Source organism: Poromitra crassiceps (assembly GCF_964638095.1).
Source record: "Poromitra crassiceps genome assembly, chromosome: 3".
NCBI lineage: Eukaryota > Metazoa > Chordata > Actinopteri > Beryciformes > Melamphaidae > Poromitra > Poromitra crassiceps.
Window position 1 is genome coordinate 89,080,458 of NC_139625.1, and position 26,626 is coordinate 89,107,083.

Below are 26,626 nucleotides of genomic sequence, written 5' to 3' on the forward strand. Positions count from 1 at the left end.
AAATCCGGCTTCGTTAGGTCACCCGCAGGGGTGCTCTTTACACACACACACACGCACGCACACGCGCACGCACACGCGCACACACACACACACACACACACACACACACACACACACACAGACACAGACACAGACACGCGCGCACGCGCACGCACACACACACACACACACACACACACACACACACACACGTTTTGCATTCTTATTATTGGATAGGATTACCCATCCAACATTATTATGTTTTCCCGTTGACTCTTCTGTTCTGACTGCACAGAAGCCATTACCATATCTGTATATTTATGCTTTTATCTCTATTGACTTCCTATTGAGCTTCCTATCAGACAGTGCAACCATATTACATAGAATACTTATATACAACCATACTACATAGAATACTTATATACAACCATACTACATAGAATACTTATATACAACCATACTACCGTACATAGAATACTTATATACAACCATACTACATAGAATACTTATATACAACCATACATAGAATACGTATATACAACCATACTACATAGAATACTTATATACAACCATACTACATAGAATACGTATATACAACCATACTACATAGAATACTTATATACAACCATACATAGAATACGTATATACAACCATACTACATAGAATACTTATATACAACCATACTACATAGAATACTTATATACAACCATACTACATAGAATACTTATATACAACCATACTACATAGAATACTTATATACAACCATACTAGATAGAATACTTATATACAACCATACATATAATACGTATTATACAACCATACTACATAGAATACTTATATACAACCATACTACATAGAATGCTTATATACAACCATACTACATAGACTACTTATACAACTATACTACATAGACTACTTATATACAACCATAGTACATAGAATACTTATATACAACCATACTACATAGAATACTTATATACAACCATACTACATAGAATACTTATATACAACCATACTACATAGACTACTTATATACAACCATACTACATAGAATACTTATATACAACCATACTACATAGAATACTTATATACAACCATACTACAATACATATATGCAACCATACTACATAGACTACTTATATACAACCATACTACATAGAATACTTATATACAACCATACTACATAGAATACTTATATACAACCATACTACATAGAATACTTATATACAACCATACTACATAGAATACTTATATAAACACGATTTCACAATTTCAGACGGCAGCCCGTCTTTGTTGTCACACGAACACTACAACACATGCATGCGGCCACAACACACACTCATGCTGACAGTGGCCGGTGAAATATGTCCTCTGCATTTGACCCATCCAGGCTTGTCCTTTCCTCCAGGGGGCAGGCCAGGAGCAGTGGTCGCTATTTCTTTCCAGCGCCCGGGGACCATCATTGGACCATCATTGGACCAACTTCAGATGTTGTCGTCACTGGTTGGATGACGATCTTCTGCATGTTTTTAGTGGGGGGTTATGTACGGAGGAACCCCCTGGGGGGTACGGGGAGAACATGCAAACTCCACACAGAAAGGCCCTTTCGACGACATAGCCCACCTGGGCAGTAGGCACTGAAGATATGGGGGGGTCACAACTCCAGCGCCCACATGGGAATCGAACCCAGGACCTTCGAGCTGTGAGGCGACAGCGCTTACCACTGCACCACCGTACCCCGTATATATACACAACCATACTACATAGAATACTTATATACAACTATACTACATAGAATACTTATAGGCTTATTCTGTCTTTGTATTGTATATCACTCAAAAAAGAGACTTGATCCCTACATGTGTACTACTATCTTGCTGTAGTGAAAATCTCCAAAACGTTTCATAGCTAAGAAAAGAGCCGTGTGGCAGGAGGGAGTGATGTGCATACTAAGAGCCGATGAATCCATCTTGTGCCTCTGTTTAGGGAGGCAGGGGAACCATCCAGCTCTCCACATGAACCCCTTAACCCTTTCCTCTGCCTCTCCAGGCTGAGTGACATCTACATGAACCCCTTAACCCTTTCCTCTGCCTCTCCAGGCTGAGTGACATCTACATGAACTCCTTAACCCTTTCCTCTGCCTCTCCAGGCTGAGTGACATCTACATGAACCCCTTAACCCTTTCCTCTGCTTCTCCAGGCTGAGTGACATCTACATGAACCCCTTAACCCTGTCCTCTGCTTCTCCAGGCTGAGTGACATCTACATGAACCCCTTAACCCTGTCCTCTGCTTCTCCAGGCTGAGTGACATCTACATGAACCCCTTAACCCTTTCCTCTGCTTCTCCAGGCTGAGTGACATCTACATGAACCCCTTAACCCTTTCCTCTGCCTCTCCAGGCTGAGTGACATCTACATGAACCCCTTAACCCTTTCCTCTGCCTCTCCAGGCTGAGTGACATCTACATGAACCCCTTAACCCTGTCCTCTGCCTCTCCAGGCTGAGTGACATCTACATGAACCCCTTAACCCTTTCCTCTGCTTCTCCAGGCTGAGTGACATCTACATGAACCCCTTAACCCTTTCCTCTGCCTCTCCAGGCTGAGTGACATCTACATGAACCCCTTAACCCTTTCCTCTGCCTCTCCAGGCTGAGTGACATCTACATGAACCCCTTAACCCTTTCCTCTGCCTCTCCAGACTGAGTGACATCCACATGAACCCCTTAACCCTTTCCTCTGCCTCTCCAGACTGAGTGACATCTACATGAACCCCTTAACCCAGGGGTGTCAGACTCATATTAGGTAGAGGGCCGGATTTGTTCAACTGAGACCTCATGGGGGCCGGATTTCTTTTTTACTAAAATCAATTCGACTCATTTACCCATTTACTTCACAAAATAAATACTGCTCTTTCCATTTCTCTTGAAACTGCCTGCATTCCGTGTCAACCTTTCTCTTTTTCGACAGCATCTTGTTGATTCCTTTGTTTTTTGGTAGGTAGCCGAATGCGCGATTCAATTCCAGCATGGCATCATGGCGGCTTTGTTTACACCTGATGACCTACTGACATACTTCCTTGTAGTGCAGGTTAATTAACTTACGAATGAACTCTTAGCTTGCTTATTAGCCACACATAGTTCATGATAATGGGGTGCGAATTTAATAATAATAATAATAATAAAAAAAAAAAAAAAAATATATATATATATATATATATATATATATATATATATATATATATATATATATATATATTCCAAAACATCTCGCAGGCCGGATGAAACATCCGGCCCGCGGGCCGTATCTCTGACATCCCTGCCTTAGGCTGGTTTCACACCGACGACCCACGCCTTGCCTTGCCTCAACCCACGCCTACGCCGAGCTGGGCGTGAACCTGTTACACGCTTTTGCGATCACACCGCACGCCTTTTGCACGCCGAACCTGGAGCCGAGTCACAAGCGCCTCTCCTCTCTCCCGACTGTATTTTTTCACGTGTTGTCCAGAATTGTCATGGGTAGCCTCTAGGTAAAATAAATCGGATATATTTAATGTTCTACTGATGCTGGATATGTATAACCAGGTCTGACTATAGTCGGACATTTTAGAGAGGTGATCTTGCAAGAATATGTGCTGGCACAACAACATTGTCCATCTTGCTTCTTCGGTCGCTATTCTCTCTCATGAAGATTTGTTTGCCGACAGGGAGAAAGCCCCACGTGATAGCCACCCGTCAATCTCTCTCTCGCTCTCTCTGCTCAATACTGTTGTAGAAACTCCATTTTATTTTGAAATTCAGTTGACTTTGCCAGTTCCCACGGATATTGTCGCGTTTTTCTTTCATGGCTTGACAGAAAAGCCTGCCTGCACGCGCCTTGTCGGTGTGAAAATAGAACTCTCGCCTATTCGATAAAATCGGCAAGGCACAGGCAAGGCGTGGGTACACGCAGGGTTCACGCTCAGGCGCCCGGTGTACACAGCCTCGTTGACTAAAACGGACGCCTATTTAAAAGCGTGGGTAAAGGCAAGGCAAGGCAAGGCAAGGCATCGTCGGTGTGAAACCAGCCTGAAACCAGCCTTAACCCTTTCCTCTGCCTCTCCAGGCTGAGTGACATCTACATGAACCCCTTTCCTCTGCCTCTCCAGGCTGAGTGACTCTACATGAACCCCTTAACTTAACCCTTTCCTCTGCCTCTCCAGGCTGAGTGACATCTACATGAACCCCTTAACCCTTTCCTCTGCCTCTCCAGGCTGAGTGACATCTACATGAACCCCTTAACTTAACCCTGTCCTCTGCCTCTCCAGGCTGAGTGACATCTACATGAACCCCTTAACTTAACCCTTTCCTCTGCCTCTCCAGGGCGAGCCACAACCGCTGCCTGGCAATAAAGTGAAAACCTCCTTCCAAAAGTCGGTTCCAATGAGCACCTATTTGGTGTGTTTCGCCGTGCACCAGTTTACCTATGTGGAAAGACGATCTTCACGAGACATCCCTGTGAGTTCACCACTGTGATCTTAGCATCGTCCTTTAAATCTCTTATACACAACCAAAACACACACACACACACAGTCACAATGTTTTCCCTTTCTTCCTTGCAGTTGAGAATCTACGCACAGCCAAGTCAGATAGAAACTGCTGAGTATGCAGCCAACACCACCAAGGTCATCTTTGACTATTTTGAGGAATATTTCAACATGACGTACTCCATTTCAAAACTGGGTAACTTTATAAATCCACTCTCACAATCATCTCCATCGCAACATTTAGCATCAGCGTGAGCCCTCTAAACACATACAACAGGAAAATAACTGCTTCACTCACTACACCTCTATCAGTTGTGCCCTAGATATTATTGTGTGAAATGTCCAGTCTATTGAAAGAATTGACACTGGAGCGGAGCTTCTGGTATTATCCCATTTTTAAGCAGACTACAAACAAGACTATAGCAAAATGACACATTTTTTTGTACAAAGTACACATTTTATTTGAATGGAGAGCTTGTCCTCTTTCTTTTTTGTATTGCGATCTATTGAAATTCTATTCAATATATCGTCCCATCCCAACATAAGCCATACATGTACAGAAAGTACCCTGTGTATATCCTGTGTTGTAAAAATCTAAATACATTGTCAATGTATTTATTTACAGATGCAGGTAGGACATGGACAGCATGTCAGTTAGGGGGAGTATCACCTTAGCTGAGACATTTGATTATAGCGTGTTGGGAATATTCGTTGATGAGTCAGTCACTATCTCTCAGGATGGAACAACAGTAATGCAATAACGCAACATGTGATACGAGGTCACATCACTGGCCTCCCTTTGATCTCTCGATGCAGATAAGATAGCCATCCCTGACTTTGGGACCGGCGCCATGGAGAACTGGGGCCTCATCACCTACCGGGAGACCAACCTGCTGTACGACCAGCGCCAGTCGTCCTCCTACAACAAGCAACGGGTGGCCAGCGTCATCGCTCACGAACTGGTTCACCAGGTAGGCCTACCACCACACCACCGTGCCTAGAAGACCAGGCCAGGGTCTGAATGACAAAGAGTCAGAGGTAGAGGTAGGCCTACCACCACACCACTGTGCCTAGAAGACCAGGCCAGGGTCTGAATTACAAAGAGTCAGAGGTAGAGGTAGGGTTCCACCCATATATGCCTGTCAGGGTACAAAACGCCTCTGAAGCACAATTGCGAGTAGTAGACCATCATAGGACACTTACAGCTTTTAGGTGGGACACTAAGAGCTTAGTTGTGCTTACCCAGTTAGCAGCTTTTTAAAGGAAACACACTCTAAAGCACACAGCTATTCAAGTGATGTCATGTAAAATGGACACAGAAATGTCAGGTACAAAAAGATGTAGGCTACATCAGCTCGTACAGAATATCTTCTCTAAAACAGCAATGGTAAACATCAGGTTTTGGTGTCAGTCCCTCAGAAGCAAAGAGCAAGGGCCATTTTGCACCAAGTCAGAGATGTTCAAGTCACACAGGGAGAAATCCATCGTAGAAGAAGAGAGAGAGTTGTTTTTCCATCCACACCCACAGTTTATATTAACCCTAACCCACCCACACCCACAGTTTAAGCCTAACCCACTCACACCCACAGTTTAAGCCTAACCCACTCACACCCACAGTTTAAACCTAACCCACCCACACCCACAGTTTAACCCTAACCCACCCACACCCACAGTTTAACCCTAACCCAACCACACCCACAGTTTAAGCCTAACCCACCCACACCCACAGTTTAACCCTAACCCACTCACACCCACAGTTTAACCCTAACCCACCCACACCCACAGTTTAACCCTAACCCACTCACACCCACAGTTTAAGCCTAACCCACTCACACCCACAGTTTAACCCTAACCCACCCACACCCACAGTTTAAGCCTAACCCACTCACACCCACAGTTTAAGCCTAACCCACCCACACCCAGTTTAACCCTAACCCACCCACACCCACAGTTTAAGCCTAACCCACCCACACCCAGTTTAACCCTAACCCACCCACACCCACAGTTTAAGCCTAACCCACCCACACCCACAGTTTAACCCTAACCCACTCACACCCACAGTTTAAGCCTAACCCACCCACACCCACAGTTTAACCCTAACCCACCCACACCCACAGTTTAACCCTAACCCACCCACACCCACAGTTTAACCCTAACCCACTCACACCCACAGTTTAACCCTAACCCACCCACACCCACAGTTTAACCCTAACCCACCCACACCCACAGTTTAACCCTAACCCACTCACACCCACAGTTTAAGCCTAACCCACCCACACCCACAGTTTAAGCCTAACCCACTCACACCCACAGTTTAACCCTAACCCACCCACACCCACAGTTTAAGCCTAACCCACTCACACCCACAGTTTAAGCCTAACCCACCCACACCCAGTTTAACCCTAACCCACCCACACCCACAGTTTAAGCCTAACCCACCCACACCCAGTTTAACCCTAACCCACCCACACCCACAGTTTAAGCCTAACCCACCCACACCCACAGTTTAACCCTAACCCACTCACACCCACAGTTTAAGCCTAACCCACCCACACCCACAGTTTGACCCTAACCCACCCACACCCACAGTTTAACCCTAACCCACCCACACCCACAGTTTAACCCTAACCCACCCACACCCACAGTTTAACCCTAACCCACCCACACCCACAGTTTAAGCCTAACCCACCCACACCCACAGTTTAACCCTAACCCACTCACACCCACAGTTTAACCCTAACCCACCCACACCCACAGTTTAAGCCTAACCCACCCACACCCACAGTTTAAGCCTAACCCACCCACACCCACAGTTTAACCCTAACCCACCCACACCCACAGTTTAACCCTAACCCACTCACACCCACAGTTTAACCCTAACCCACCCACACCCACAGTTTAAGCCTAACCCGCTCACACCCACAGTTTAAGCCTAACCCACCCACACCCAGTTTAACCCTAACCCACCCACACCCACAGTTTAACCCTAACCCACTCACACCCACAGTTTAACCCTAACCCACCCACACCCACAGTTTAAGCCTAACCCACCCACACCCACAGTTTAACCCTAACCCACTCACACCCACAGTTTAACCCTAACCCACCCACACCCACAGTTTAAGCCTAACCCACCCACACCCACAGTTTAAGCCTAACCCACCCACACCCACAGTTGAACCCTAACCCACCCACACCCACAGTTTAACCCTAACCCACTCACACCCACAGTTTAACCCTAACCCACCCACACCCACAGTTTAAGCCTAACCCACTCACACCCACAGTTTAAGCCTAACCCACCCACACCCAGTTTAACCCTAACCCACCCACACCCACAGTTTAAGCCTAACCCACCCACACCCAGTTTAACCCTAACCCACTCACACCCACAGTTTAACCCTAACCCACCCACACCCAGTTTAACCCTAACCCACCCACAACCAGTTTAACCCTAACCCACTCACACCCACAGTAGCTTCAGTAGAATACAAATAATAAAACAACTAGCCAAAAGTCATCAAGTCACTTCAGAGTAGAGCTCTCAGGCTCAGGCCCATCTTCACATCAGCGCGTGCTTTCTTTTTATAGCTCAAATAAATGACTAATTTAAGACGACTTAATTAAAGGAATGCTTTGACGATTTTCAACCTGCTTTGTATCATTATAATCTCAGTATTATTTAAGCAGATAGACAGTGTTTACCTTCTATATGTTTTCTGCATCGAGAAATCCCCGTTCGTCTGCCTGCAGAAACTCCAGCCAGCTGGCAATGCATGGGTCATTAACGCTAGTTAAAGAGGAATTCCTGTTTTTTACACCCCGGATCTTATTTCCAGCTTAAAATATGATGTTTTACTCACCCAGAGAACTTTGGTTTCATTCTGATCGCCATAGAAGATATTCAGGTATATAAGAGTCCTGGAACTGGCCAAAACGGGCCAACGGGGCATACGTAGTACACACTGCAAATAACGTATTTTCTGCAATGTAGCGGTTCATATCCTCATAATATCTCTGTCCATAAATGAACGTGAATTCGTCTAGTCTCCTCCGGGCTGTTATGCTACCATATGGTAATGAACGTGTATATATTGATTTTGAATGGTCTTAAAGGAACACTCTGCCCATTTTCAACCAGCTTTGTATCATTAGAACATCAGTAGTATATCAGAAAACTGTAAACTGTTTTGAAGTCTGTCATTTAATTTGACAGTTATTGAGTGTTAAAGTGTGGACCAGTGACATCACTGGTCCACACTAACTCAAATTAATAACTCATTAACTCAAATCAACTCTCAATAACTGTCAAACTAGATGAATGACAGAATGTTTGACAGTTATTGAGAGTTGATTTGAGTTAATGAGTTATTAATTTGAGTTAGTGTGGACCAGTGATGTCACTGGTCCACACTTTAACACTCAATAACTGTCAAATTAAATGACAGACTTCAAAACAGTTTACAGTTTTCTGATAATACTACTGATGTTCTAATGATACAAAGCTGGTTGAAAATGGGCCGAGTGTTCCTTTAACTGGGACAACTAATGGGAATAGTTTACAACTAACTTTACAACAGTGGTGCCTGCAGCCGTACGCCAGTACTCACTGCTCATACATGAACTCTAATGATATTTTCCATTTTTAGGTCGCCTACCTGTTATTACTTCATAATAAACTTCATTCCCATGATGAGTGTTATCTCAGTGATTATATTTAACCGTGGAGGATGGAAAAGTCATAATCCAGCTGGCTCGCTGTTCTTTTGGCAATGACACACAGTGCTATCTATATTTCACATGTGATGGAGTTCAACAATGCTGTAAGTGCACTGTGTTATCTTTCAAGCTTTTTATGATGCACTATGTGTTATCTTTCAAGCTTTTTATGATGAGCCATGCAAGATATCAGCTCTTTTACTGTGAAGGGAGATAAGGGATAGTGAGGCCGACAATGAAGTTTTATGAACTGTACGGGAGATCATATTGAATGGCATTCCATTTCCTGGTTCACTGGGCTCCCACAATGGAGAGGAGAGCATAAGACTTAAGTCATGATCAGACCAAAGCTGTATCAGGTAACTGTCCTGCATAAAACAAAATACAACATATACTGTTGCAAACTGGATGTGAAGTTTTTACAAAATGGTTTGTGTGAATGTGATAAGTCATATACAATCTATTTGTTTATTTATTATCTCTATTTGTGTCTACATACTAGGTATCTAATGCCATTGTCATGTAATAGTGGATTTGGAAAATGGAAAAATGTAAGACTAAATCATGAAAATAAATCAAAAGTTAAAATAAATCTGTTCAGGAGGCACCAATAGCAACTCTTTCACTTTATTATTTGTAATATTTTGTTCTTCAAAAGGTGGGTTATCATTCATTCATTGCATTATATGCTATAGTTTTCTCTTGTAGTTTTCTAAGCAAAATGTTGTAGTCAGTTAAAGGGGGTACTTGGATTCAGAAATCAGGGAAACGGGGTACTGAAGCCAAACAAGTTTGAGAGCCTTTAAAGAATGTGTGATTGTGTTCAGCTCACTTAACTGTACCCACACAAAACACGCTCACTTTCCTCTGTTTGGATTCCAGCAACTCATGAATGTCCTTTCTCCAGTGGTTTGGGAACATAGTGACCATGGACTGGTGGGATGATCTCTGGCTGAATGAGGGCTTTGCCAGTTTCTTTGAGTACATCGGTGTGGAGAAAGCTGAACCTACCTGGGGAATGGTGAGTTATTTAGTGGCACAACCACTCTGGTAGTGAGAGAGGTAGCCTGTTTGAATTTTGAAGACTTCATCACCCAGAAATACTGTAAAGTGACACCAGCAAACTAAATGTCAGCTTCTCATGCTGCATTCAATTCAAAGTCAGAAACTCCCTGCTGGTAAGTGGTAAACAACCTCAGTGTGTTCAAGCTCAGAGAAGCCATGGTTCAGTAAATAGTAAATGGACTGCATTTATATAGCACTTTTATCCAAAGACACTTCGACATGCAGACTGGGAAAGCCAGGGATCAAACCACCGACCTCTTTTATCCAAAGCAATTAGTGGACAACCCACTCTACCTCCGGAGCCACAGTTGTCCTCTTTTCTTTTCCCAGCACACAAAAAAACATGGTCCCCATGCAGCAACTATCATACATCTAACAGTTAACACTTAGGCTATGTCAATATTTGCCAAAAAAAATGCAATTAAAATATAATGAAAGGAGGGCAGCGGTGTTCCATGCAGGTAAGGTCAGACTCAGGCCCGGCTCCAGACCCAAATTACAGAGGGGGCCTGCTCCTATCTTGGGGGGGCCAAGCTACCCAACCCCAAAGAATGGGGTTCTTCCCCCCCATATTTAATTTTTAAATTTTTCATTCATAAGAACAAAAACAAGCTCAGACACAGGAAGAAGAAGAAAAAACATTCATATATTATCAACATTCCAACACCAAAATGTGGTGCTGCTGTACCAGCCACATAAGGTGTTTATGTTATGTGCTTATACGAGGTGTTGCACATGGTATACCACGCAAGTGGTCCATGAGAGAACAGCTGGGCAAGTTACTTGTCACTTTTAACCTTGTCAAAGTAAGCCAGGAACGGGTTCCATGATAGTTGAACATTTCTTCAGTGAGTTGGTCCTCAGGAGCCTAGCTGAGTCTCTCTCCATACATCTAACTGAGACCATGTTCATCAGCCAGAGCTGAAAGGAAGGTGAAGATGGGAATATCTCATTTTAAATTAATAGCTCACTCACTCAGCATTGCAATCTGGGTTTGCTAAACCCTGACGTCATCTGCTATTAATTTATGTTTACTTTTGCTACTAGGACATCCAAGCAAGTTCTGAGAGGGAGCAATGCCATTGGAGCATTGGACAAACACATTTGCATATTTCTCCCAGCATGCTTTGTTCCTTACAAACTTTTGACAGGAAAGTAACCAAATTAAATAAGTGGTGGATAGAAATAATCATTAGCTTATTCTTAGTTAAACATGCAGTTTTGGAACTTTAAATAAAGACAAATAAAAAATAGACTATGACTTGACACCCTAAGTCAAGGGTGGCCAAACTTTTTTGGTTGTGGGCCGCATACAAAAAAATATAAGGAGTCGCGGGCCAAACAATATTAAGGGCGGGAGTTTTCGCGGCAAACAAAATTGGACCAGAAAACCCTTGTGCCTTAAAAATTTAATTTCTACCTAAATAAATATATGACACATAGTTTATTGATGTGCTCACCTATATTACAATGGGTATTTCTGTATGTTTTCAAATTTTCTTTTCCTGTGCCAACAGGTTAAGACAGATAATTTAACAATTTAACATAACATTAGTATTAAACATTAATTCAGTATTATAAATGTTTAAACATAAATAGACCAGGTCAGGGTACTCAAGTATAACCCATTTTCAATGGTTTTAAATTGAAAAAAGCGGAAAAAAGCGAAATGGGGGAATCCGTTTTTTTGTTTTTGTTTCTTTTTCTTAATTTTTTTGTTTTTCCGTTTTTTCCCCGCTTCGTTTCTTCGTTTTACTTTTACTTTAAAACAGAAAAACTTTTTTGCAACAACAATTATTATTTTATTTTTTTTGGAATGGGGGGCCCGCCGGGCCTGGTCAGATTGTGAGAAGGTGCTGTTTGGTCCAAAATGGGGTAACATAAAAATAAAATAAAAAGCTGAACCAAGGCACTCTTCAAAGATTTAAAAAAGGTTGAATATAAATGCTTAGTCCATTGTTTGGACAAATCAAAAAGCAAACATGTTTCAGCCACGCACGGCCTTAATCAGGGCTGCCCTGATGCTTGGTACAGCAACCCAACGGTTAAGCTGCGTTCACACCGACCTATTAAAGTTTTTTGCTGGCATCGAGTTTACATACAAAGTCAATCCAAACGAGCGATTGAGCGTATATTCGCCCCGGAGAAAAATCGCTGGGCGTCCGAGCGACAGAGATAGAGCTATAGGGAGAAAATACGCTCGTCGCCCCAGATGAAATATCCCAACTCGAGCGAAAATACGCTGGCATCAGTCGCTCGCTGTTCAACGCTGATTGGCTGCCGTGTGAGAGCGAGTCAAGGATCACACTGGCTTGGAACAAACCGCTGGTTTATTGTGTGGCAACAAACCGCATTGACAGGCTGACAGCTGACATGAAGTGAAGTCTGTACTACCGGTATGGAGCTCGCGTCAGGAGCACACTGATAGGCTTAGCTTGTAAACAACTACGGTGGCTTGTAGTGGACAAACATCATGACATTGCGTAACGTTGTTATTGACACATCTCCGTCAATTCGTGTGCCTGTTGATGAGCGATTTAAACAGAGCGACAGAGCGATTCCAAAGGGTTGAATCAAGCGACAGAGCGAAAAATAAATATCTCGGTGTGAACACAGCTTTAGAGTCTAACCTGCTAACATGGCATTGAAATGAAAGACAACAGGTTCATCCAGGCCACGTGTGTCCTGTGCATAAGAGAGTAACCAGGCCACGTGTGTCCCGTGCATAAGAGAGTAACCCGGCGCTGCCAAGTGGTTTGTTACACAGAACCATCTGGGACAGCGTCTTTGGAAACTGTTTGGAAAAGGGCGCGTTGTTGAACATTTCCTTCCCTTCCTCTGGTCTACAGCGTGACATCATGATCATCAGCGATGTGCTTCCTGTCATGGTGGACGACGCCCTTCTCTCCTCTCACCCAATTATAGTGAATGTGTCGACCCCTGCTGAGATTACCTCTGTGTTTGATTCCATCTCATACAGCAAGGTACAACCACAACAATGCCTTCATTATAGCTACTGTATGAGAGCTTCACTCCAAGATGAGGATGTGTGTGTGTGTGTGTGTGTGTGTGTGTGTGTGTGTGTGTGTGTGTGTGTGTGTGTGTGTGTGTGTGTGTATGTGTGTGTGTGTGTGTGTGAGAGAGAGGGGGTGTACTTACTCTTTTACTCAAAAATTGCTGGCATGAGAATAAAGCTCAATGTAAGTTGGTAGTAAATATGTTCTCTAAAATTATATGTAATATTTTTGAAATTCAGCTTGTCACAAATGTTTATGAGCACGGTTCTTGGTAGCATCCAGCATGCAGTATGCTGCACTTGCTAATGTTACTTCTTCTTCTTTAGGGGGCCTCCATTCTCAGGATGCTAGAGGACTGGATGGGTAGAGAGACATTCAGAGATGGCTGCCGAGTAAGTCAAAGACCATCCCTCCTAATCAAAGATATATGTCATCTTAACACTGAAGCCCTTTGATATAAATATACGGTATGTATGTATATATATATATATATATATATATATATATATATATATATATATATATATATATATATATATATATATATATATATATATATACATATATATATACAACACTAGAAGTAGACAAAGGAGACCCGGGTTCAATTCCCGGTAGCGGTACTCCCGGCTTGGACAGATGCTCCTACAGGTGGGATGCCAGTGGGTGTACTGGGCACCTGTTCGGAGGGGAGGGGGGAATATGATCATGGTTCCACGTGCCAAGTCCTGCCGGTGAAACTCCTCACTGTCAAGTGAAAAGAAGCGGCTGGCAACTGCACATGTATCAGAGGAAGCATGCTACTCTCGCCAGATCAGCAGAGGGAGTGGAGCAATGACCAGGACAGCACGGGGGAAAAGTAAAAGTGGGGAGAAAAATCTGAAGAAAAGAAACTTGATAAAACTACGGGGTAAACAAGGAAGGTTGAGAGGGAACTTAATGTAAGCACACAAAGTCACAAGTCGTGGAATACATGGAACATGGCAGATGGATGAGATCTCCAGCGTACGAGTGTCCTGAGGGATCTTTGAGGAGCGATTATGTTTCTGATCAGTGAAACTGTGAAGGTTCCAGCAGCCAAATAATGGAGACCTGCATTGATTTTCTTCTCTCACCAGAAATATTTGAAAGACTACACCTTTCAGAACGCCAAAACAGCCAACTTCTGGGCATCTCTTGCAAATGTATGTTTGAACTTCATCATTTTGGTCACCTCAATTTTTGCTGGAAAAAATATCACTCTGAATTGTTGTCTCAACATACTCATAAGGACCCCCTTGAAGATGAGATGGTTCATTTCAAGGGGTTATTCCTATAATAAAATAATTCCAAAGACACTCTCCCTTCTCTTACCCAGGTGAGCGGGTTGCCAGTTGCAGAGGTAATGGACACGTGGACCAAACAGATGGGTTATCCTGTAGTGAACCTGTCTGTTTCACAGACTGGTGCAAATCTGACGCAACAGCGCTTCCTGCTGGATCCCAATGCTGATGCCAGCCAGCCTCCTACGCCTCTGAGGTCAGAGATACTGAAACTCCTCTGAGGTCAGAGAAACTGAAACTCCTCTGAGGTCAGAGATACTGAAACTCCTCTGAGGTCAGAGATACTGAATGTTCATTGGCTGAATTCCAGCCTGGTTGCCAGAATAAAAGATCAGCATTGTACATTTCTGCAGTCCAAAAATATGTTGCATATCACGTTTATAGGTATGTGTAGGCTATAGCGACGTTACGCATCATAGCATCACGTTTATACACGTCATAGCATCACGTTTATAGTAGGTACGTGTAGGCTATAGCAACGTTACACATCATAGCATCACGTTTATAGGTACGTGTAGGCTATAGCGACGTTACACGTCATAGCATCACGTTTATAGGTACGTGTAGGCTATAGCGACGTTACACGTCATAGCATCACGTTTATAGGTACGTGTAGGCTATAGCGACGTTACACGTCATAGCATCACGTTTATAGGTACGTGTAGGCTATAGCGACGTTACACATCATAGCATCACGTTTATAGGTACGTGTAGGCTATAGCGACGTTACACGTCATAGCATCACGTTTATAGGTACGTGTAGGCTATAGCGACGTTACACGTCATAGCATCACGTTTATAGGTACGTGTAGGCTATAGCGACGTTACACGTCATAGCATCACATTTATAGGTATTTGTAGGCTATAGCGATGTTACACGTCATAGCATCACATTTATACACGTCATAGCATCACGTTCATAGGTACGTGTAGGCTATAGCGACGTTACACATCATAGCATCACGTTTATAGGTACGTGTAGGCTATAGCGACGTTACACATCATAGCATCACGTTTATAGGTACGTGTAGGCTATAGCGACGTTACACATCATAGCATCACGTTTATAGGTACGTGTAGGCTATAGCGACGTTACACATCATAGCATCACGTTCATAGGTACGTGTAGGCTATAGCGACGTTACACATCATAGCATCACGTTTATAGGTACGTGTAGGCTATAGCGACGTTACACGTCATATCATCACGTTTATAGGTACGTGTAGGCTATAGCGACGTTACACATCATAGCATCACATTTATACACGTCATAGCATCACGTTTATAGGTACGTGTAGGCTATAGCGACGTTACACGTCATAGCATCACGTTTATAGGTACGTGTAGGCTATAGCGACGTTACACGTCATAGCATCACGTTTATAGGTACGTGTAGGCTATAGCGACGTTACTCGTCATAGCATCACGTTTATAGGTACGTGTAGACTATAGCGACGTTACACGTCATAGCATCACGTTTATAGGTACGTGTAGGCTATAGCGACGTTACACGTCATAGCTATTGAAATAGTTCGGTGGCCAGGGGGGGTGTGGCCAGGGTGGATGGAGGCATGAACACATCCCTTTCACAGCAGAGGGCCGTGTTCGATCCCCAGTCATAGTCACAGCGTTTCCAAAGGCTATTTCACTCGTAAGTCACATTTAACGTTTTTGTCATTTAAGCTTAACCCAAACCATAATCCTAACCTTAACCAGGCTCTTTTACTTGCCTGAATGTCATAACCAAAGTTGTTGGTCATTTTATTTGCTATTATAATGTTGGAATGGCAGCGAGGTTTTCAAATTAACCACCATTTTGTTTCAAATTTACGTTGAGGTTGTAGGTTTGTAGAAATGTAAAAGGCCAACCGTTTGTTTCAAATTGATGTTGAGGTTGTACGTATCCATGGTTTGCAGAAGCGCACAATGCCAACATTTTATTCTGGCGATTGGGTTGTTGAATTCCGACACCTGGACCAAGTGGATAAAGATGGCGTCCTCCTGGTCCAACAGACACAGCTCAGACTTGGTTTATGGTATACTGTATGATGTCAATACAGGAGGATGCTATCTTTTACCTACTAGGAGCTGTGGATGTATTTGAGTAGGACTTGTATGCCAATATGTGTTACAACAATAAATGTGTTAACAGCTACAAATGGACGATCCCTGTGAAGTGGCACTCTGTGAAGAGCAACAAGAATATGTTGGTTATGTTCAACAAGAGCGAGACAGGTAGTAAGCTGAACTTCAAAATGTTGTAAATAATCTTCAAATTGAAATTAGCCTCAAATATAACATTGTGGCGGCAAGTCTGGCTATGACCTATTTGCATGTCATGCATTTTCTCTTTCTAATCTTTGCCTAGCACGTTACACAGAACTGTCCAATAAAAAAGTACTTTTTTTTTAAGTCAGAGTGAAGTTTTATGCATAAGTAATTAGTTGTTTTTTTCAGAGCTTGTGGTCCCTGACTACTCCCCTCCATTGGATGGACTGCTGAAGGTTAACAATGATCATATTGGATTCTACAGAGTCAACCATGATGACCTCATGTGGAGCACTATCAGTCAGCAGCTTCAAGACAACCACTTGGTAATGCAATCCTGATGCTAGTAGATCTAATACGATAGATCGGCAATTAGGCCCCGCCCCCTTTTAGGGGGGAAACACAAGCCACTCGCCGTTGACTTCAATGTAAAATAGCAGTACAATATATATATATATATATATATATATATATATATATATATATATATATATATATATATATATTTATAAAAATAACAGAATTAGTTTCGTTTATTTATTTTTATTTATTTACGAAAAAACATGTTACAAAATGGGTCCCTTCTGTGACTGGTTCTAGTTACAGAGCGCGCTGTCCGCCGGCTGGAGCCGGTCAGTGAGCGAGCTCCATTTTAACTCGGCAACTTACAGTTTAAACAAGTTGAGACTTTTTATAGGAACATGCAGACGGTTTATGACTACTTGAAAACTTGTCTCTAATTCGGCATACACATAGCCTACTTCAATAAGAAGCACACATTCCAAGTATATTTAAATATTTCGGCTGTGATTCACACACAGTCCAGTAGGCTACACAGTGGAGGGCGGTATTTCAGCAGCAGAGCGAAACACTTCCAGACAGGAGATTTTACATTACAAAGAGCTTCTTGGGAGATTATATATATATGCCAAAATGGAGAGTCGCGTCTAACGATTTGTAAGGTTTGTAAATTATTTTCTGTCTGTATTTAATTTAGATTAGGCAGGGCCACGCTTTTCCTATGGCGGGTTTACCCCTAAACTGGGTGCGGGCATACGATAGATGATTTTAGATTAATCATACTATAGATGATTTTAGATGGGTCAAAGTCATATTTACGTGTCTTGCGCATTCTGTTGCCGGCCGAGTTGTATTATATTGTCATGTCATGGTGTCTTTGTGTTAGCCTGGTAAACCAGCCGGTCACGTGAACTCACATTTCATTCTGCGAGACCGTCTGGCCTTAAGATTTCTCCCAGTGTATCGCAGTGGGCGGAGGTTGGGCAGGTGTGCTTGCCTTGACAGACAACTCCTTCAGCCAATCAGCGTTGGATCCAGTCAAATCCAAATCCACTTGGGAGAACGGCAAAAACATATTTTCCGCCGAGAAACACTGCGGTTGCGGCGATACTCCTGTACTTGTTTAATTGTTGTTATTGAGTCTATTTCTGCAATAACTGCACTTTATGGCTGTTTACACTAGACAAACGCTGACATTACTCCTCGAGACGGACAGGCAGGGAGGCGGCCATTATTGTTTTGTTAGTGCAGTGCTAGTGTCGTTCCTGATTGACCAACTTGCGCTGTCAATCACAGGGCACTGAGCGCAGTTGCTGATTGGCTCATCCACTTTGCAGCTTCTGCTACCCTCCCAGGGCTTGAGGCCAGACGCTCTCGCAGAACGAAATTTTTTTGAGTTCACGCGACCGGCTGGTTTACCAGGCTATCTTTGTGTCATTAATAAACAAGATTGATTCTGTTCTTTTTTGGTGCTGCTATTTTACATTGAAATCAATCACGAGAGGCTTGTGTTTTTCCCCTAAAAGGGGGCGAGACCATGTGCCGCCTACAAAATGACGTATTGCCGATCTACTGTAGCCTATAGACCAAATCAGCGGGATGTTTACATTTACTTCCGGGTACCCCTGAGGTCCACACATTATAATGGCGGTGGACGGCACAAACTGACGTGTTGAAGACAAAAACAGACAAAGAAGACAAAAATGGTTAGTCCGTGTTGTGTTGTTGTTTAATATCATTCATAACAACACTTTCACTAACGTTAGTGGAGACCAGACTAGCTAATTTACCTGTTGGACCAGACCAGAGTAGACTTGAAGCTAAATTAAATTAACTTGGCGTCAGTAGCTCTGTCTGTAATAACCTCGCGTCACCAGGCTCTTCTCACGAGTCTGCAAAAAAACAGCGAGTTTGACAGACAAACGAACGTTATTAGCTAGCTAACACTACATAAAACAAACACAGAAGAAAGGCTAGATACGTCGGACAAGCATGTTTACCAACCGTTTAACCATTTAAATTGAAAGTAGTCGGCCGAAAACAGCGAGAGGGTTTGACAGCATTTATTTGACAACACGCACATTTAAACCTGCCGCCTTCCCCAAGTGGTACCCGGAAGTAAATTTGTTTACATGGTGACGTCACGGTGATTTGGTCTATACCCAACAGAGCAATTTAGAGAGAGAGTGGCCTCAGCGGAGGACCAAAATGCGTGACTCATTAAAAAATGAACAGCCAGGAAGGGGTCTCGCGCTACTTTTGCATGCTAAAATAAAGCTGATAATGTACAATTCGATTCTAAAAAAAACAACTTTCAAAGTACAACACAAACTGTCCATTTTGCTGCAACTCGACAGTGCTGCTTAATCCAGGACCTTACTTCCTGGAACTCTTGAGAGTAAAAAACTGGTCCATTGGAGTGAATGGAGATGTTGCGACTCTTCTCTATACACGGCTCTGATACCTAGAACAGAGGGGTCGTTAATATTAATGAGCCTTAAAGACACAGTGACAGAAACAGCCTGTTCTTAAGGCTCAGAGAGATGCTGGAAAATGTGTCCAAATGGATTGAGAGTGTTTTCGGTGCATGACACCACACACAGCTTTGAATGGACATCAAGACGGAAAATAAAACACTGCAGTTACAATATGGGACTTTTAATAGGAAAGCTGACCCATGGGACAATCTCTTCAAAACTACTTTAACCTCTTTGTGAAATTGTTTGTGTTTGACTATAAAACCCAATTTCTTCTTCTATTATTATCATTATTATTATTATTATTATTATTATTATTATTATTACTATTATTCATTTGACTCTTTTCACTTGGTTAACAGGAGCTCGATGCAGCTGATCGCACCAGTTACATTGATGATATCTTTGCTCTTGGGAGGTAAGCTCTTACCCAAAGATACACTGTAGAAAAAGACATGTCCCTTATCATATAACTTTAAATGTATGACACGTTACTGTTTCATTTCACTCATCAGGGCAGATGTTGTCGATTATGGTAATGCCTTCAACCTGACCAAGTACCTGACACATGAGACTGACTACATCGTTTGGGACCGCGTGTCTTCTTCTATCGCCTATGTTCAGACTATGTTATCAGACAGCGAGCTCTACCCCAAGTTTCAGGTTAGCCTTCCACAATTTGTCCAATTTAAAACTGCAAAACCCATTCACTTTGACGTTTGTGTGTCATCTCTTCATTTGAATTGTAGCTTAACAGTCCTTCATGTCAGCTAACTTAGCTTATTCATGTAATGGTATACCTTCTTTTTAGAGATTTAAACATCAGTATACTCTTTCTAAAGTGATATGCATCATCTGCCAGCCTCTACACAGCATTTGACATTGTGAGCCAGCGTTTGGAAATCTGCTGGAATGCTTTGTGCAGCACAAAACAGAAACAGAAACCATTTTGCTTTGCAAGAAATACCTACCTTTATTCTAATTCCACCATTGCAACTGAAATACTTCACTTTATTCCAATTCCACCATTGTAACTGGAGAGTTTATCCATGACGTTAGCTTACAGTATCACTATCAGCCCTTTTCATTGTGATACTTTGGTATAAACGAATGAGACCAAGTTAGAGAGCATTGGTAGGATCCACTCTATCTCACATATTGTTAGTGCTAGTCTCTCTCAAAATGAATACCACATTTTCCATAAAACCGACGGGCTCTTGTCACTTTTGTATTTTTTCCTAGAAACTATTTCGTGAGCATGTTCGAGCAATCTCTACGCAACTTGGATGGCAAGATGAAGGAACACAGATACAGAGGTATGGGAAAGTAGGCCCATATAAAAACTGCATAGCTTTGCAACAAAGTCATGGGTAGTGAAAAAGGTGACAGATACCAGGGCAGACATAAGACAGATACCAGGGGAGACATAAGACAGATACCAGGGCAGACATAAGACAGATACCAGGGCAGATATAAGACAGATACCAGGGCAGACATAAGACAGATACCAGGGGAGACATAAGACAGATACCAGGGCAGACATAAGACAGATACCAGGGCAGACATAAGACAGATACCAGGGCAGACATAAGACAGATACCAGGGCAGACATAAGACAGATACCAGGGCAGACATAAGACAGATACCAGGGCAGACATAAGACAGATACCAGGGCAGACATAAGACAGATACCAGGGCAGACATAAGACAGATACCAGGGCAGACATAAAACCACTCAGAAATCCTCCTATTTTGGGATGAAACGGGTGATAGTTTGCATCCCTGCTTTGTCTGTCTCCTTAAAGGGATAGTTCTGATTTTTGGAACCCCTGTTGATTGGTGAAATGTAGTTTGTGTGCACTGTGAGGGACATTTCAGTGAGCCTCAGTCAGCACAGATAGGAGTGTGTCCCCATTGACCTTGTATTGGTTTGTGGCTAACTATCTGGAGCTATGCTGGAACCAAGCCAACCTGTGACCTACTGAATCGTGAGTGACCATAAAACATTTCAGTTGGAGCAAAAATAAAAAAATAACATCGGGGGGAAAATACATTTTGATTTTTTTTTTGTCCCGTGTTTATTTTTTGTTTTTGTTCCAAGTGAAATATTTTATGGTCACTCATGATTCAGTAGGTCACGGGTTGGCTTGGTTCCAGCCTTAAAACTCGTTATATAAGGTTTTGTAAAATGTCTATGGAGAAAGTGAATGATAGGAAACTTACTTACGGGGCAAGAACTGTCACGTGACTGTTGAGCTCTATGAGCAACATGGATTACCGGTATGCTAAGAAAGGATATCATTCTATCAATCAACAGCATCAATGGGAAGTAGCAAATAGTGCTCGGGTTTAAAAAATCAGAACTATTCCTTTAATTTCAGTCTGTTATAATCTATGATATATTCTGGTTCTGAATTGGTTTTGGCAACAGTAATATATCTTTTCTCATTCGTTTAAACCAAAACATTGTTTCGAATTAACCCAATACATTTTTGGTGACACTGAACCACATGCATTCCATAGATGTATAGGACATGTTTTCAACTTGTACTATATAACCAGTTCATGGAAGACACTTGTATGTTTGTTCCATTTCTTTGATTGTATCATGTAATGTTGGATTTGTCTAACAGGTTACTTAGAGAGACTGTCCTTGGTATCGCTTGTCAGATGGGAGACCAGGATGCCCTGGATGAGGCATCTCTCATTTTTAACCAGTGGATTGATGGAAGCCTCAGGTATCACCACCACAACAGTATAACATCCAACGTCCAATGCTGTTTCAAACAAATCACATCAGTGCAGTACTGAGGGATGTCCTTTGGAAAAGATTATATAAGTGTACTTACTAGCCTATTAGAAGCTCTTAGAGCCTAATGTTAAATCTCTTCATGTCAATTGGAAGCTCGAGCTCCCCATCACAGTTGTATTTTTCATCATTAATGTATTTTTAATGCTACTAGGCATCCCGCGCGCTCGCTTCCTAGGCTTGTCCGCTGTGTGTGTGTGAGTGAGTGAATTTATGACATCACTGATGATGTCATCAGTGGGACAGACAGACAAACAAAAAGAGCCCTAGCTCCCTTTTTATATAGATAGATAGATATTTTACAATAATGCATCTATCTATCTATCTATCTATCTATCTATCTATCTATCTATCTATCTATCTATCTATCTATCTATCTATCTGCGTAATTTAGTTAAAATTGGCTAAGTGGGCGGTGTGGGCGGAAGCCATCATCTGGTTCCTAAGCTTCAGATTGTGAAGTCATTCCTGGCTGAGGCTATATAAGTGATGGGCTGGTTTAACAGGCTAATATAAGTGGTGGGAGTATAAGTAGGGAGAAGAGGACAAGGGTGAGATTAGATAAGGGGAAAAGGTAGTTTCTCCAGAGTCTCCACCATAGAAATCGAGCGTGCGTTTTCTAGTAGAATAAATATTGGTAGCCTAATTCTAATCATAGACCTAATTCAAATCATACCTAATTCAAATCATACCTAACACATTGAGATAGTTCCAGCACAGCTTGGAGTTTGATAGCAGATATGATATCAATGGTTGGCCTAAAGGTCTCAAACTCAAGCCCACAGAATCAAAGAGCAAGCACTTCTCTGTAAATAATTATAATATCTTAACATGAGATCACATTGACGTCGTTTGGTTAGTTATCCACTGGAATACGAAAAAATACAACAAAATGGACACAGAAAATCAAATCTGTAATGTTTTAGGGTGGAGTTTTTTTCTTTTCTTCTTTTCTTTCTTTACATGGCAGCCATTTTGAACACTAGGTGGGAAACTATCTGAAAGAGCAAATACAACATACAATAGGCCACAACAATGTGCTATTGTTGTATAGCCTATAGCAATATGAACATCGATCATTTAGCAGATTCTTACTGAAGAACATTCAAACAAATGGATCTCAAAGAATCAAGAGGAATATTCTTCACATTGTAATATAGAGCCTATTCCTCGCATTATCGATATAGTTACCAGGGTCTAGCGTAGCTAGTTCGCTTGCTAACTGCTAAGCTAACTAACTAGCGGTAACTTCCCTGCTAAGTTCAAAGCAGTCGTTATAGTCATTCCTGATATTGCTAGCTAATTTGATAACTGTTCGGTCTATAAGTCGATCTTTTATGTGCTGAAGGTACACTACTAGCTTTGTGCCAATCTTCTGGAGAGTTTCCCAAGCAAGTGTTCAAAATGGCCACAATGTGAAGTCATTGTTACTCCTGCGTAAACAGCCAGTGATCTGATATTAAACTCTTGATGATCTTTTGGCCTCCAGCGATGTGGCAGTGAACCTGAGACTGCTGGTCTATCGATACGGGATGAAGAACTCAGGCACAGAAGAAAAGTGGAATATAATGTTCCAGAGATACAAAGACACTACTTTGGCCCAAGAGAAGGACAAGCTGCTGTATGGACTGGCATCTGTGGAGAATGTCATCCTTCTATACAAGTAAACAAAGTCACTACTTTCTTTTCAAAATGATCACCCTACCAAACCCCTTAAAATAACAATTTCATTAATTTCATGAATTCCACCTTAATTCATGCAAATTCCCCTTTAAAATGAAGGGAGTTATCACTGGACGAGCTCCCATCGAAACCTCATTAAAATACCCCTTAAAGTGACTCCTTACTTTCTAATGTAATGAAAATTTCATGGAGATGTTCCATTAATAACTCATTAATTAATTATCTGTAAACCCTTTGATTACTAATGTCTGGCTGCTCTGCATGTGAATGAACCCACAAATAAATCCCTTATTTTAATCCCTAACCGTACCTTTTTAAAGCCATGCTATTTTAATAGACATTATGTTCATGTAATCCAGAAATTAACATTTCGGGGATTTGATTTTGTGGGTTTGATGCAGGCACAATACATTTTTGCTTCTTAAAGGCCTATCTGTAATGCCTTTTTTAATACATAAAATCAGTGTTTCTGAAATGGATGAACGTGGATATAATAAAGTTTGTGTTCTCACAGGCTATTGGACGCATGTAAAGATGAGAGTGTGGTGAGGAGTCAGGATCTGTTCACCGTGGTGCGGTATGTCTCCTTGAACCCACTAGGGAAGAGCATGGCCTGGGACTGGACCACCCTTAACTGGAATTACCTGGTGGACAGGTGAGTAAACTGGTATTACTGTAGCCTACCTGGTGGACAGGTCAGTAAACGGGTATTACTGTAGCCTACCTGGTGGACAGGTCAGTAAACGGGTATTACTGTAGCCTACCTGGTGGACAGGTCAGTAAACGGGTATTACTGTAGCCTACCTACAGCCGGAGGAGGTAACACGAGGATGCGAACCTGCGCCCCTCGCGTTGGTAGGCAGGGAATCTACCGCTACACTACCCGGATGCCAAGTCAAGCAATTTCAATGTTGACTCCCACTCTGATACATACATGGTAATTCCTTCGTAATCAGAAACAGGATTGGACCTCAAGAGTTTGGATTTTCAAATCACTTTTTTATGCTTGACGTTTACGGTACATAGCATTTGTTTTGGGAAAATATACTTTGCCCTACTATGCCCTACAACAAAATTCTCGAGCGTCCAAAATTAACCTTCTGGTATCTTTAGCTTTCAATTGGACCAATGATGATGATGTTGATAATGATGATAATGATTACAGTATTATTATTATTATCATTTTATTGCTGTTGTTTTATTGACCATGGCTGTTTATTTGCCATTACATAACAGATACACCATCAATGACAGAAACCTGGGCCGCCTGCTGAATCGCATCACAACCACCTATAACACAGAACTACAACTGTGGAAGGTTAGGACCTGTCTTTATTTCAACTCAGCCTGTTGATTTTTATGTATTAAGAAATGTTCTAATATTGCTGTTATTTTGCTGGCTCCTGCTAATTGTGAGTCATTCTGATTCATCCTACTTCACCTGGCTTGGAAGGTGTTCTCCCTGGGTTATCAGATTGGCTGAAATGTTTGTTTCGGGACAATGCCGACGTTTCATTTTAAAGTCTTTATCGGTTGATGATGGTGCCGATATCGTCAGCATCCCTACTTGTGTTCAGGCATCTGCTGGCGTATTTCACCAACCATGCTGCTGTGTGGCCACTTGTCTTTTAGATGGAACATTTCTTCAGTTCAACAGCTGATGCCGGTGCCGGGGAGATGCCCAGGAAGCAGGCGCTGGAGACGGTGAGGAATAACATTGAATGGGTCCGGAGGAATGAGAAGGAGATCACAACATGGCTGGACACCAACGTTGCCTGGCCCTAAGATATGTCCCATTTGCCACAGATTACAGCCAACTAGGCCCTTTTGTCTTTACAGAGGTCAGAGCCAAGGTCATAAAATGGAAAAGTCAGGACGCTCAGTCACAAACGTTTAGCGGTTAAAGGGCTGTAGCTAGGGATGGGAAAATGGTATTGAGGGGCGAGTAGGATTCGTGGCTAGGGGGATATGTCTGTGTGTGTGTGTGTGTGTGGGGGGGGGGGTGGGGGGCTTGTTCATGGACTGGTCAATTTGTTTCTATTTGTGAGGGTGCACTGCTTCCATCCTGACGATGTGCTGAGTACAATGTATTTGTTTTAATTAGGGCCATTAACAGTGGAAGACAGCCACCAAACAAATGGTCACAATGTAACCAGTGATCACTCTGCAATTCAATGGCCAATGTATCAAAAGAAACACTTGAAGTCCATGTAGGCTACATTTACATCGCTGATTTCTTCTTCTGAACGGTTCAAGAAAGACAGATATTAGATTATTCACCCTATCATTAGATTTTTCGCCCACATTTTTCGCTGATAGTGATACTTTTGATACATTGTGACAGCGCTGGAGTTCCCAACTTTGTAATTATTACAAAGTTTGTAGTTATTACAAAGTTGGGAATATTTGTATTACAATGTAATACAAATATTTAATTGTATTTAATTTGGCTAAAAAAGCACA

At 42.2% G+C, this 26,626-nt stretch overlaps 1 protein-coding gene across 1 annotated transcript in view; it reads left to right on the forward strand.

Annotated features, from left to right (window-relative positions):
• enpep (glutamyl aminopeptidase) overlaps positions 1 to 25,948 on the forward strand; it is a gene marked incomplete at both ends in the record, with an annotated part of 28,341 nt that extends 2,393 nt beyond the window's left edge. The window contains 18 exons of the mRNA XM_083633221.1: positions 4,339 to 4,473; positions 4,578 to 4,698; positions 5,319 to 5,473; positions 10,129 to 10,242; positions 13,136 to 13,270; positions 13,630 to 13,695; positions 14,422 to 14,487; positions 14,661 to 14,821; positions 16,779 to 16,861; positions 17,084 to 17,220; positions 20,034 to 20,089; positions 20,187 to 20,334; positions 20,914 to 20,987; positions 22,305 to 22,409; positions 23,970 to 24,143; positions 24,678 to 24,818; positions 25,400 to 25,481; positions 25,796 to 25,948. Coding sequence (XP_083489347.1) covers positions 4,339 to 4,473; positions 4,578 to 4,698; positions 5,319 to 5,473; positions 10,129 to 10,242; positions 13,136 to 13,270; positions 13,630 to 13,695; positions 14,422 to 14,487; positions 14,661 to 14,821; positions 16,779 to 16,861; positions 17,084 to 17,220; positions 20,034 to 20,089; positions 20,187 to 20,334; positions 20,914 to 20,987; positions 22,305 to 22,409; positions 23,970 to 24,143; positions 24,678 to 24,818; positions 25,400 to 25,481; positions 25,796 to 25,948 — 2,106 coding nt within the window. The remainder of the gene's footprint in view (positions 1 to 4,338; positions 4,474 to 4,577; positions 4,699 to 5,318; positions 5,474 to 10,128; positions 10,243 to 13,135; positions 13,271 to 13,629; positions 13,696 to 14,421; positions 14,488 to 14,660; positions 14,822 to 16,778; positions 16,862 to 17,083; positions 17,221 to 20,033; positions 20,090 to 20,186; positions 20,335 to 20,913; positions 20,988 to 22,304; positions 22,410 to 23,969; positions 24,144 to 24,677; positions 24,819 to 25,399; positions 25,482 to 25,795) is intronic.
• Between the last annotated feature and the right edge of the window lie 678 nt (positions 25,949 to 26,626).